At 45.8% G+C, this 11,787-nt stretch overlaps 1 protein-coding gene across 1 annotated transcript; it reads left to right on the top strand.

Moving 5' to 3' along the window:
• Positions 1 to 4,434: 4,434 nt before the first annotated feature.
• On the top strand, positions 4,435 to 11,531 carry rab3b (RAB3B, member RAS oncogene family). Its single transcript, XM_062394858.1, has 5 exons — positions 4,435 to 4,830; positions 7,775 to 7,999; positions 9,346 to 9,464; positions 9,587 to 9,711; positions 11,308 to 11,531. Exons 2-5 carry the CDS (start codon positions 7,775 to 7,777, stop codon positions 11,490 to 11,492), a joined length of 654 nt encoding a protein of 217 aa, XP_062250842.1. The 5' UTR covers positions 4,435 to 4,830; the 3' UTR covers positions 11,493 to 11,531.
• Positions 11,532 to 11,787: the final 256 nt, after the last annotated feature.

Below are 11,787 nucleotides of genomic sequence, written 5' to 3'. Positions count from 1 at the left end.
AAGGCTCTTTTAGTTAATGAAATAGTCTCTGATTACAACATAGATTTATTGTCCCTCACTGAGACGTGGCTGCATCCTGATGATTATGTCAGTCTAAATGAATCTACTCGCCCCAGTCATATCAATTCACAGGTTCCTAGAGAAATTGGGCGAGGAGGTGGAGTTGCTGCTATTTTTAACTCCAGTCTATCAATTAATCCTAAACCTAAACTCAGCTACAAGTCATTTGAATGTCTGGTTCTTAGTCTTCCACGCCAATCAAGGAACCACCAACAGCCAATCATATTTGCCGTAGTTTACCGTGCTCCCAGGGCTTATACTGAATTTTTAAAGGAATTCCCTGAGTTTTTATCAAACTTAGTCCTAAAGACCGATAAAATTATTATTGTTGGTGACTTTAATATTCATGTTGATAATAATAAAGATTGCCTTAGCGTAGCATTTATTTCAATACTAGACTCTATTGGTTTCAGTCAGTGTGTGCACAAACCTACTCATTGTGGTAACCACACACTTGACCTTGTATTATCGTACGGTGTCGCAATTGAAAATTTAACAGTACTTCCGCGCAATCCAGTTCTATCAGACCATAATTTAATAACCTTTGATTTTTCAATAACTGAATATATGCCACTAATAAAAAATTCATTTTCTAGATGTCTACCTGATAGTGCTGTAGCTAAATTTAAGGAAATAATCCCAATTACATTTAAACCCGTATTAGCAGTAGATATAAACAACAAATTCTTTAAAACCCTGAGCTCCATTGAGATCGACCACCTCGTCGATAGCTCTGCAGACTCATTACGATTAACATTAGACTCAATAGCGCCTCTAAAAAAGAAAAATGTCAAACATAGTAAATTAGCTCCGTGGTATAATTCCCAGACAAATGAGTTAAAACAATTATCAAGAAAACTAGAAAGGAAGTGGCGCTCCAGCAACAATGTTGAAAACCTCATAGACTGGAAGAATAGTGTTAAAGAATATAAAAAGGCTCTCCACAAAGTAAGAGCCGCCTACTATTCAAAACTAATAGAAGAGAATAAAAATAACCCCAGGTTTCTCTTCTGCACTGTAGCCAGGCTGACAGAGAGTCACACCTCCACCGAACCCAGTATTCCTCCATCCCTAAATAGCAATATCTTTATGACCTTTTTTAATGATAAAATTCAAACTATTAGAAATAAAATCAACCATCTCCTGCCCTCAATTGGCACTAATACCCTCCCAACAACAGAGATCTCAGAAACAGCTGAGAATCCTACCCATTACTTAGACAGCTTCTCTCTGATCACCCGTGATCAGTTTACCAAATTAATCTCAGGTTCTAAACCAACAACCTGTATCTTAGATCCCATTCCTACCAAATTTCTTAAAGACATTCTGCCCCTAATTGATAGTTCGTTAGTTAACATTATCAATCTGTCATTATCATCAGGTTATGTACCACAGTCTTTTAAAATAGCTGTCATCAAACCCCTACTCAAAAAACCCACCCTAGACCCAGAGGTTTTAGCCAATTACAGACCAATATCTAACCTCTCCTTCATTTCTAAAATCTTAGAAAAAGTGGTAGCCAATCAGCTGTGTGAGTTTCTCCAGGAAAATAATATATATGAAGACTTTCAATCGGGGTTTAGAGCCAATCACAGTACAGAGACAGCCTTGGCAAAAGTCACTAATGACCTTTTAATAGCCTCAGATCAGGGACTTGTGTCTGTCCTCGTTCTGTTAGATCTCAGTGCAGCATTCGACACAATTGACCATCAAATTTTATTACAAAGACTAAAACAGTTAATTAACATTAATGGAACCGCCCTTAACTGGTTTAAATCGTATTTTTCTGATCGCTCCCAATTTGTGCAAATTAATGATGAGTCATCTGTGCGCACCAAAGTTAATCATGGTGTTCCACAGGGCTCTGTGCTCGGCCCAATTTTATTCTCATTATATATGCTTCCACTAGGAAACATTATCAGGACACACTCGGTAAATTTCCACTGCTATGCGGATGACACCCAGTTATATTTGTCAATAAAACCTGAACAAAGTAATCAATTAACTAAACTTCGAACATGTCTCAAGGACATAAAAACCTGGATGACCCGAGAGTTTCTCTTATTAAACTCAGACAAAACAGAGGTTATAATACTTGGCCCCAAACACCTTAGAGATGCATTATCTAATGATATAGCTGCGCTAGACGACATTGCCCTTGCTTCCAATGAAACAGTCAGGAACTTGGGAGTGATCTTCGATCCTGATTTATCCTTTAATAGTCACTTAAAACAAATTTCTAGGACCGCTTTTTTCCACTTGCGTAATATTTCAAAAATTAGACATGTCCTTTCACAAAAAGATGCAGAAAAACTAGTCCACGCCTTTGTTACATCGAGACTGGACTATTGTAATTCATTATTATCAGGCTCCAGCAGGAAGTCGTTAAAGACTCTACAGTTTGTCCAAAATGCTGCAGCACGTGTCCTGACGAGAACAAAGAGAAGAGAGCACATTTCTCCAATATTAGCATCGCTACACTGGCTTCCAGTTAAATCTAGAATAGAATTTAAAATTCTCCTCCTCACCTTCAAGGCCCTTAATAATATAGCGCCTTTATACCTTAAAGAGCTGTTAATACCTTATAAACCCACTAGAGCACTCCGCTCCCAGAATTCAAGCCTACTTGTCGTCCCTAAATTCTCTAAAAGTAGAGTAGGAGCCAGAGCTTTCAGCCATCAAGCCCCTCGGCTGTGGAATAATCTACCACTTTCAGTTCGGGAGGCAGTCACCATCTGTTCGTTTAAAAGTAGGCTCAAAACCTTCCTTTTTGATAAAGCTTATAGTTAGAGCTAATTAGTGCGCCAGAACGTTACTTGTTCTATTTTATGACACATGACACACGGAGCTTCTCTTTCCAGCTTCTCCTTCCTCTTCTCCATCCCTATCCCCCTTCCCCGGAATCCCTTTGCTCTATCACCCGCAGATCCAGGGCCTCTGTGGCCGCACCATGGATTACGGTTTGTGGATCGCGCACCGGGGGTCGCGGTGTTGGATCCAGTGTGGCGGATTCTGAGTCATGTGGGCTGATCGTGGTGCTGGTGGCGGACCCTGTGTCGCGTTGGCATTGGGCACGGGCGGTGGACCAGGACCGCAGTGGTGGCTTGTGATGGGTCCTCCTGGTGGGCGGCGGTGGACGGTGACTGAGGACTGAAGTGGCGTCTGGTCTGGATGGTGGATCGTGGTCTAGATGGTTGCTGAGCATGGACTGTGCTTCATCAATGCTGCTAGAGACTTTGATTATTGATGATGTTCTCCTGCACGTGGCATCTATTGCACTTCTGTCCGTCCTGGGAGAGGGATCCCTCACATGTGGCTCTCTCTGAGGTTTCTACATATTTTTACCCTGTTAAAAGGGTTTTTTGTAGTTTTTCCTTACTCTTGCTGAGGGTTAAGGACAGAGGATGTCACACCCTGTTAAAGCCCTATGAGATGAATTGTAATTTGTGAATATGGGCTATACAAATAAAATTTGATTGATTGATTGATTGATATTTGATCATTGATATCATAGTTAGAGAGGAAGCGCAGCACAGAGAGCTACAGGGAGACTTCCTCGCCCCCTGGTGGCTGGCTGCAGTATAGGTCAGAAACCCTGCCTCCTCCATGCTAGCAGATGGGACATGGACCAAACTGAGAAAGACTCAATGCAAATAATGTTTGTGTCATGTTGTGACATGTTTACTCACACGTGAAGCTACAGCTCCCTCTCCTGGTCACAGTGAGGAGGAGCAGATCTCTGAAGTGAGTTATAGATTTTAAATTCTTTGGATGCTTCGATGTGACTCTATATAACCATTGTATATAACGCTGTGGGTGGGTGTGGTCATAACTCAACACAACCACCTACTGTAAACTGTGAGTCACTGGTGTTGAGACCCTTCTGTAAATTGTGTTCCCTTATTTAGAAAATCATATCTCCAACTCAAAAAAATAAAACCTATTTTAAATTGTAAAGAGGAAAATACTGTTTTTATTGTATCAGTACTCTAATCTGTAATAGATTACTTTATACAATTCTTCTAGTCTTTATACAAGTCTTGTTTACTAGATTACATATATGTGTGTGTTTGTTCGTGTGAATATGTGTGTCTGTCTATGTGTGCTAGTGTGTGTCTGTGTGTTGTAGCATGATGATGTCTCTCTCTCTCTGCACTAATCATTTGCTTCACCTCCTCAGTTGTGAGTCATATGGAGCAGATGTGTGTATGTCTGTGTGTCTCTCTGTTTGTCTCTGTGTTAGTGTGTGAGCAGGTGTATGCATGTTTGTGTTAGTGTGTGTCTGTGTTAGTGTGTGTATGTGTTAGTGTGTGTCTGTGTGTGACCGGGCGGAGGAGCCGCTCATTCACAGGGACGCGGCTGTGTGTTATTTTAGGAGCAGGAGGAGCTGACGGTTCGCAGACGTGTTCTCCTCATGCCTCCACCTCGCAGGGTGTGTGCGTGAAGCCGCGTGAATCTGCGTGAAGCCGCGTGAATCTGCGTGAAGAGGCTGCGTGAAGAGGCTGCGTGCGTCGGAGCTGAGACGTCTCCAGCCGCTTCACCTCAATCCGCTCTGCGCAAACAGCCGCTGATCGTCAGTGGAGAAGATCGATGCTGGGAAGACATTTGTTTTATTATCATCATTAGAACCAAATCTGCTGGAAGCGACGAGACCGAGCTGTGTCCATCCGGAGAGAGAGAGAGAGAGAGAGAGAGAGAGAGAGAGAGAGAGAGAGAGAGAGAGAGAGAGAGAGAGAGAGAGAGAGAGAGAGAGCTTCAGATCCAGCAGAGGTAAGACACTGAGCACCGTCATCACATGAATCCATCACATCCCAGTGATTCGTCACATATCTCATCACCACCTGCCTGTACTCTATATTAATATGAATATAAATATGTGTATGTAAGGGGAGCGGTGATCAGCGTCATGAGAAGGTGCCGGTGCAGCCGAGCCTCCTCTGGGCTCAGCTGCTGTGGTTCCTCAGGAATGTGTGTGTGCTCCACAGGGAGCCCTGATGAAATGTAATGAGCCATAATAAATATCATATAATCACTGAATTCAGTTGCATGTCAGTGTGTTTGTACACAGCTGTCATGTGACACTGGTCCTGTGTGTTCACTTCTATCTCGCTCACGTCTCTATTTACAGTGTGAGGCTGTGGTTGGATCATTGTGTTAGGATGTTGTGTGTCTGGCTGTCAGGGAGTTCTGTATCTGAGTTGAATGAGCTGCTTTTTATTCATATTTGATATGATTCTCTCATCTCATCTGTCCATGTTCCTGTTCTGCAGCATCACCAGCTCCATCACAGAGTTAGAGCTGCGTGTTGTGGATCATCTGGAGATGATGCTCGTTAGGATTATAAAAGCTGATTTGATTGTTGGGCCCTGCTAGCAGCTCTGGGATGGAGCTCCTGGTGACCATGTGGGAGGTCAAACTCATGGTTAAACCGTAACACTGCTGCCAGGCAACAGGACCACGGACGCTAATACCAACGTTACTGTCTGAGAGCTGCAGTGGCTAAGCTAGCAGCTAACGTACCGATAGAAACATGGTTGAAGAGCAACAGTTCCCTCAGACATGGTGGAGAACTACAAAGAAAGAGTCTCTCAGAATGAAATGACAGTATGGTAAAAAGCCATCCAATGAAAATGAACTTCAGTGGCAGCTCCAGCTGTTGAACTCTGCAGAGGTTTCAGAAAGGTCAGAGGTCATGAACAGAACCCAAGCTACAACCAGCTTGTTTACAGATGTGGCCCCTCTGTCCTTCTAGTGGCCCAACTGGCCCCTCGGCTGACAGGTGGTGGTGTAGAGACGACCAGGAACGAGCCATCATTCCACCCGGTGCGCGAGTCTGGACCTAATCTGGACCTAATCTGGACCTAATCTGGACCTAATCTGGACCTAATCTGGGCCAAAACAGGTTTGACTTTCACATCCCTGCAGCTGCTGTGGTTTGTCCCTGTTGGATTGTTGCTGCCTCTGGTTTGTCTGCCTGGTGTCTTCAGGCTCTTTAGCTGCTGGAGACTGATCCTGGTTCAGTCTGTCTGTCGAGGTCCAGGACAATGAGTTATTAGTTTGAGGGATCAACTGAGACCAGATTAACCAAACAGGTCCAAAACTAGCAGTTTGAAAACGAGTCTGTGATCTTTTCTGTGGGTTCATGTGAGGCTGGAACATTCTCCACTGGGTCTGAGGATCTGAGTGGACGAGCTGACGTTCCTCAGTGTTCTCCGTTTTGACAGTTCTGTGATTGTGCTGAAGGATTCAAGCCGTGGCTGAGGTTGGTGCTCGGGGCCTCGGCTCCTCCGTCTCATGAACAATAGATAACATGACAGGTCCTGAATGGGAAGCAGCAGCACATCGTTTTCCGTCTGACTGCATCAACTGACTGTTCTGACGAGGTGCTCAGTGATTCTCCACCTGATGGTGTCACAATGAGTCCGGGGATGACAGTGCACACGACTCCACAGGTCAGCCACGTCCACTCAGCTTGAATCATAATTCAGATTTATTCTTCCTCCCTCGGTCCCATCCATGCTAGATTGAACCCAGCAGGATCCTCAGCTCTGACTCATCCACTGACCCCACACGGCGACCTCCACCTGGCGGCAAGGTCACGCTCCGGTCTCTGGCCTCGTTTGCCTGGACGGGTGAAGTGTCATGTGATGGTGGTTTTCTGTGTTCAGCTTCTTCTGCTGAATCATACCTGACTGCAGCTCGTCCAGGGAAAACTGAAATGTCCCAGTGAGGAGGAACAGATTGGTGCAGTTTCCTTCAACTGGTAAATGCTTCAATTAAAAACCCACATAGAAATAGATTTATGCTTTTACGTGCATTTTGTTTACGACACTGATGTAACATTTAGTTTCACTGATAGATAACAGAGGCAGAGATATGAGTCAAATTCAAAGACCCCGTCTGAAAACTCACCAGCTCTCGGAATCTTCCAGCACGAGTCTGACCTCAGTGAGCTGGGCTCAGACTTGTTCATATGTTGAACAACAAAGAGCTGGTCTGAGGTCAGTGGGTCCACGCAGCTTTTACACACATGATCTGTTCACTACATCAACACCGAGGTGACGGCTGACCTGGATCTTAAAGGGAGAGTTCACCCAAAGAGGAAGTTCCCTGTTGATCTTCTCACTGAAACTGTCCCCGAGCATCAGCCTCGTCTTCTCAGATCGTGCAGTCGAGGATGAATCGACCAATCAGGAGCCCAGGCTGACCTGAGAGACAGAACCCAGGGCTGAGAGGTTCATGAAACCTGCAGCGTTCATCAGAAGAGCTGGTTCTGACCTTCACGTTCCCCTTTGGGAAGAACTGGGATGGCTCTGAAGATCCTTGGACTTTACATCTAGCGCCCCCATCAGGTCAACACTTGAATCTGTCCAATATGGAAAACCTGTAGTAACTGAGAGTGAGCTGGAGCTCTGAAATGAACGTATCCGCCTCAACTGTAAATAGAGATGGACAACATGACCGCCCCCTGGTGGCTGGCTGCACCTCCTCCATGTTAGCAGATGGACTAAACAACACAATCTACGTAGACGTTAAATAAATGTTTCTGACGTTTCAGGTCGTTCTCATCTCACCGATGTTTGCTCAGGTGTTTCCGATCAGCTTGGTTTGAATGTCACGATGACGTCATCAGCACAAGATGGCCGAGATGTGTCCACAGTGAGAGGACACTGGTTCAGATGGATGATCACATGACTCACCCTGTTTCCCTCAGATGGCGAAGGCAGATCAGCGTTTCGGCCAGCGGGACGGCTCCGACCAGAACTTTGACTACATGTTCAAGCTGCTGATCATCGGAAACAGCAGCGTGGGGAAGACGTCCTTCCTGTTCCGCTACGCCGACGACTCCTTCAGCAACTCCTTCGTCAGCACCGTGGGAATCGACTTCAAGGTGAAGACGGTGTACCGCAACGACAAGAGGATCAAGCTGCAGATCTGGGTGAGGATGGACAGTATGTTGTGTTGCCATGTGATACATTGTGTTACAGTATATTATAGTGTACCACAGTAGAAGACACGAGAGTGAAGCAGTGTCACATGATGTTCTGCTCTCGATCGACAACGAGCTGCTGAGGAAGAAAAGACCTCATCATCAGTGTGATGGTGTTGCCATGGCAGCAGCTCTCCACGCTCACTCAGTCTCTCGCTGACACACACACACACACACACACACACACACACACACACACACACACACACACACACACACACACACCCTCCCCCTCCAGGCTTCTCTGTCCCCTGCCTGGTCTCAACCCCTTCGCCCCAAGAGGTCTCTTTAATTGCCAATGAAGACAGTACTGTGTGTGTCTGTTTGTGTGTGTGTGCGTGTGTGTGTGCGTGTGTGTCTGTATATGTGTTTGTGTGTCTGTTTGTGTGTCAAATTGAAAGCACAGTGATGAGTATAAACAGACACACATCAACAATGACACAAATATATGAACGAGCTGAGTTGCACAGCCTCCATGTTGGCTACGCTAACACTGATAGCTCCTCCAGTCAGAGTGTGACAGGAATCGAACCTGTGTCCTTTCAGAAATAACGCTTCTCCAGAGCAAAGCAGGGACAAGAGATCCAGGTTTGCTTTGTTTTTATTTGTATTTCTCCTTTGATAAGATAAGATTCTTTTCACTCTTGGTGGAGTTATGAGCTTCATGGTTTTTTCTAGTTTTGCTTTATACATGAATGTTTTTAACATGAATCAACTGACCAGCTGTGCTCCTTGTTTTCAGAGTGGTCACATGGTTTCAACCTGAGCTGCTGTAGTCAAATCAAACAGTGTGAACGCTGCTTTATTAGCGTAGCTTAGCATGTCGGCCTAAGGGCTGATCCTCACTCACTGTCAACAGACCCCAGTGTCCAGAGGGTGGACACGTCTGTCCTGACAGAGACTGTAGATGTCCTCGGTCCCCAGAGGACGAAGCCCAATGATTGTGATGATCTGTCCAGGTTGTGCTTCTGGTTTCAGTTGTGATGAAGACACAACTAACTGATAGGAAGTGTAGACACACAATTCAACAGCAAGATGTTTGAAACTTGTGTTATCATGTATCGACAGGCTGTTCTGTCTGTGGTGTGTGTGTGTGAGGGGTGGGGGGGGGGTCTGAATCGATGGAGGGCGTCCGTGTCACAAGCGTCATATGTTGAAGTTGTTGGGTTCAGAATGAAACACGTGTTCAACACGTTAACACCAATCACAGGATCGGATGACACAGGATGCGTGATCTGGAACCTGGACCAATCAGCTCGGAGTTCTAATGTCTAAATATAAGTTTCTGTCTCCAGGACACGGCCGGCCAGGAGCGATACCGCACCATCACCACGGCCTACTACCGCGGCGCCATGGGCTTCATCCTCATGTATGACATCACCAACGAGGATTCCTTCAACGCCGTCCAGGACTGGTGTGTGATTGGACGAGAGCTCATTCAAATAAAGACGGGAAACTCACGTCAGATAAATCTGATGCTTAATGTTCCTGTGTGTGTGTGTGTGTGTGTGTGTGTGTGTGTGTGTGTGTCTCCAGGGCCACTCAGATTAAGACGTACTCCTGGGATAACGCCCAGGTGATCATGGTGGGCAACAAGTGCGACATGGACGAGGAGCGGGTCGTGCCCCCGGAGAAAGGAAGACATCTCTCCGAGCAGCTGGGTGAGGAGCCACTCGCTGCTCTGGATTTCAGGAGCCGAGCGAACAGAACTCATCAGCTCGTGTTTCTGACAGAACTCTGACCCGTGAGCTGAGGCTCAGAGGCTCAGAGGCTCAGGGCCGAGGAGCCTGATTCAGAACATCACTTTGTAGTTTAGTGAATCTCAGAGATAATATTTATTTCATCTTGTGTTTCTGATAAATCACTTTTTATTTTCTAAAGACTTCAATACTCATGTCAGAACCAGAAATACTACATCAAACCTCCAAACTCTGGGTACCATAAACAGCAACCTCTGCAAGGACATGGTAATGTCACCTCAGTTACTGTAGACATAGTTTTTTTAATTACTAATTTATACTTATTATCGTGTTATTATATTTATACTTATTATGTTGCATATTCTGGCCATCGTAGAATTAAGTTACAATACATTACATTATAGGCTCTTTCATCCAAAGCGACTTCCAATGAGTGCATTCAAAATCTATGAGGGGCCAGTTAGGGGTTCAGTATCTTGCCCAAGGACACTTCGGCATGTAGATGGGGAAGAATGAGGATTGAACCGACAACCTTCTTGTTGGGGGACGACCACTCTACCCCCTAGGCCACACCGCCCCGGTTTGTTATATAAATAGATATTATTGTTTCATATATTGTTATAACTAAACTTTTCCTTCTAAAGCCTGTTATCTCATATTATATTATATTATATATATTATAGATACATAATACTTTTTTTAAATAGAAAAATGTGTATTATTATGTGTATGTAGGTTTCTTGTGTACATAGCACTCGTGAGAGAAGAACCACGTGTTCCACTCACAACCCGTCAGGAGTCAGGGTTCCAGAGAGAGCTGTGGGAACTTCAACTGGATTCTGACTAAAACCTGTAAGAACCAGTGCGACCCCCCCCCCCCCCCCAGGAGAGAAGGAGGTCACCTCAGCTTGTGTGCACAGAGAGACACCACGAGACAGCTCAGACAAGCTCCCTGTGTCCCAGGGCCAAGGAGACGTTTCAATTACAAACTGGTTTCAGCTGCTGGGAGCTGTTTCCTCACTGCACCAGAGAGATGTCCACGCCTCCGGCTGCTCGCAGCGAGAGCTGGAGTCTGGATCTGATAGAAGTCCTTCAGGGATTTAGATATTTGTGAAGTGGGAAGAAAACCCTGAAGACAGCAACCACACCCTGGTGACACCACACCCAGCCCCGTCCACTTTAATGGATCTGATCCATAAGCCCTGCTCAAGAAAACGACTTCATTTCCCTTTAAGTCACAGAAATGTAAATAAACTAGTAACAAAACACGATCTCTGTTTTACACCAAAAGTCAAACTGTTAAGAACAGGTTGGACTTCCTGTTGGCAGAAGAAGAGCTCTCTCCAGAGCAGCATGTTCACCCAGGGGTCACGGTTCTGTCACTGCCGATCGGAGCCAATCAAAACCTTTCCCTCTAATCAGAAGCTTGACCCATAAGTGAACAATGATCGACTCATTCACATCGCAGACGAAAGACGTTGGTGGAAAAGGGGCTTCTGGGAAAAGGTTTGAAAAGTTAGTTTAGGAACTAACCCTGACTTCCTGTTTGCTCCGCAGGCTTCGAGTACTTCGAGGCGAGTGCGAAGGAGAACATCAACGTGCGGCAGGTGTTCGAGCGCCTGGTGGACATCATCTGCGTGAAGATGTCGGAGCGCGTGGACGTGGAGGTGCCCACGGCCGCCGGCGCCAAGACCACCAGACTGACCGACAAGCCGGCCCAGCTGCCTCAGAAGTGCTGCTGATCGTCTGTGGCCTGTCGCCTCCCCTCTGCCAACCACCCCCCCCCCCCCCCCCCCCCGCCCCCTCCAGAAAAAAAAAATACAAATACAGCTCAACTATCGTCACATTCCTCAAAACACTCTCTGCTTCGGTCCATGTCTGTGAGCGGTCAATTGTCCCCACTGCGTTTCTATCGGCTCGCCAGTCCCCCCCCGTCCCCCCCGTCCCTGAGTGTCTGCAATCGACCTCACACAGACACACAACGACTCCAAACAAAACCTGATTTGTTGTGTTTGAAAAGCTTAAAGATTGATTACG

This window comes from Platichthys flesus, chromosome 9 (assembly GCF_949316205.1).
Source record: "Platichthys flesus chromosome 9, fPlaFle2.1, whole genome shotgun sequence".
Classification (NCBI taxonomy): Eukaryota; Metazoa; Chordata; class Actinopteri; order Pleuronectiformes; family Pleuronectidae; genus Platichthys; species Platichthys flesus.
Note: the sequence above shows the minus strand (reverse complement) of the source record. Positions and strands in the feature narration are given on the sequence as shown.

Coding starts and splice junctions, on each gene's coding strand:
- rab3b (XM_062394858.1), top strand. CDS start 7,775: ATGGCGAAGGCAGATCAGCGTTTCGGCCAGCGGGACGGCTCCGACCAG. Junction 8,000..9,345: donor GGATCAAGCTGCAGATCTGG/GTGAGGATGGAC, acceptor TTCTGTCTCCAG/GACACGGCCGGCCAGGAGCG. Junction 9,712..11,307: donor ACATCTCTCCGAGCAGCTGG/GTGAGGAGCCAC, acceptor TTTGCTCCGCAG/GCTTCGAGTACTTCGAGGCG.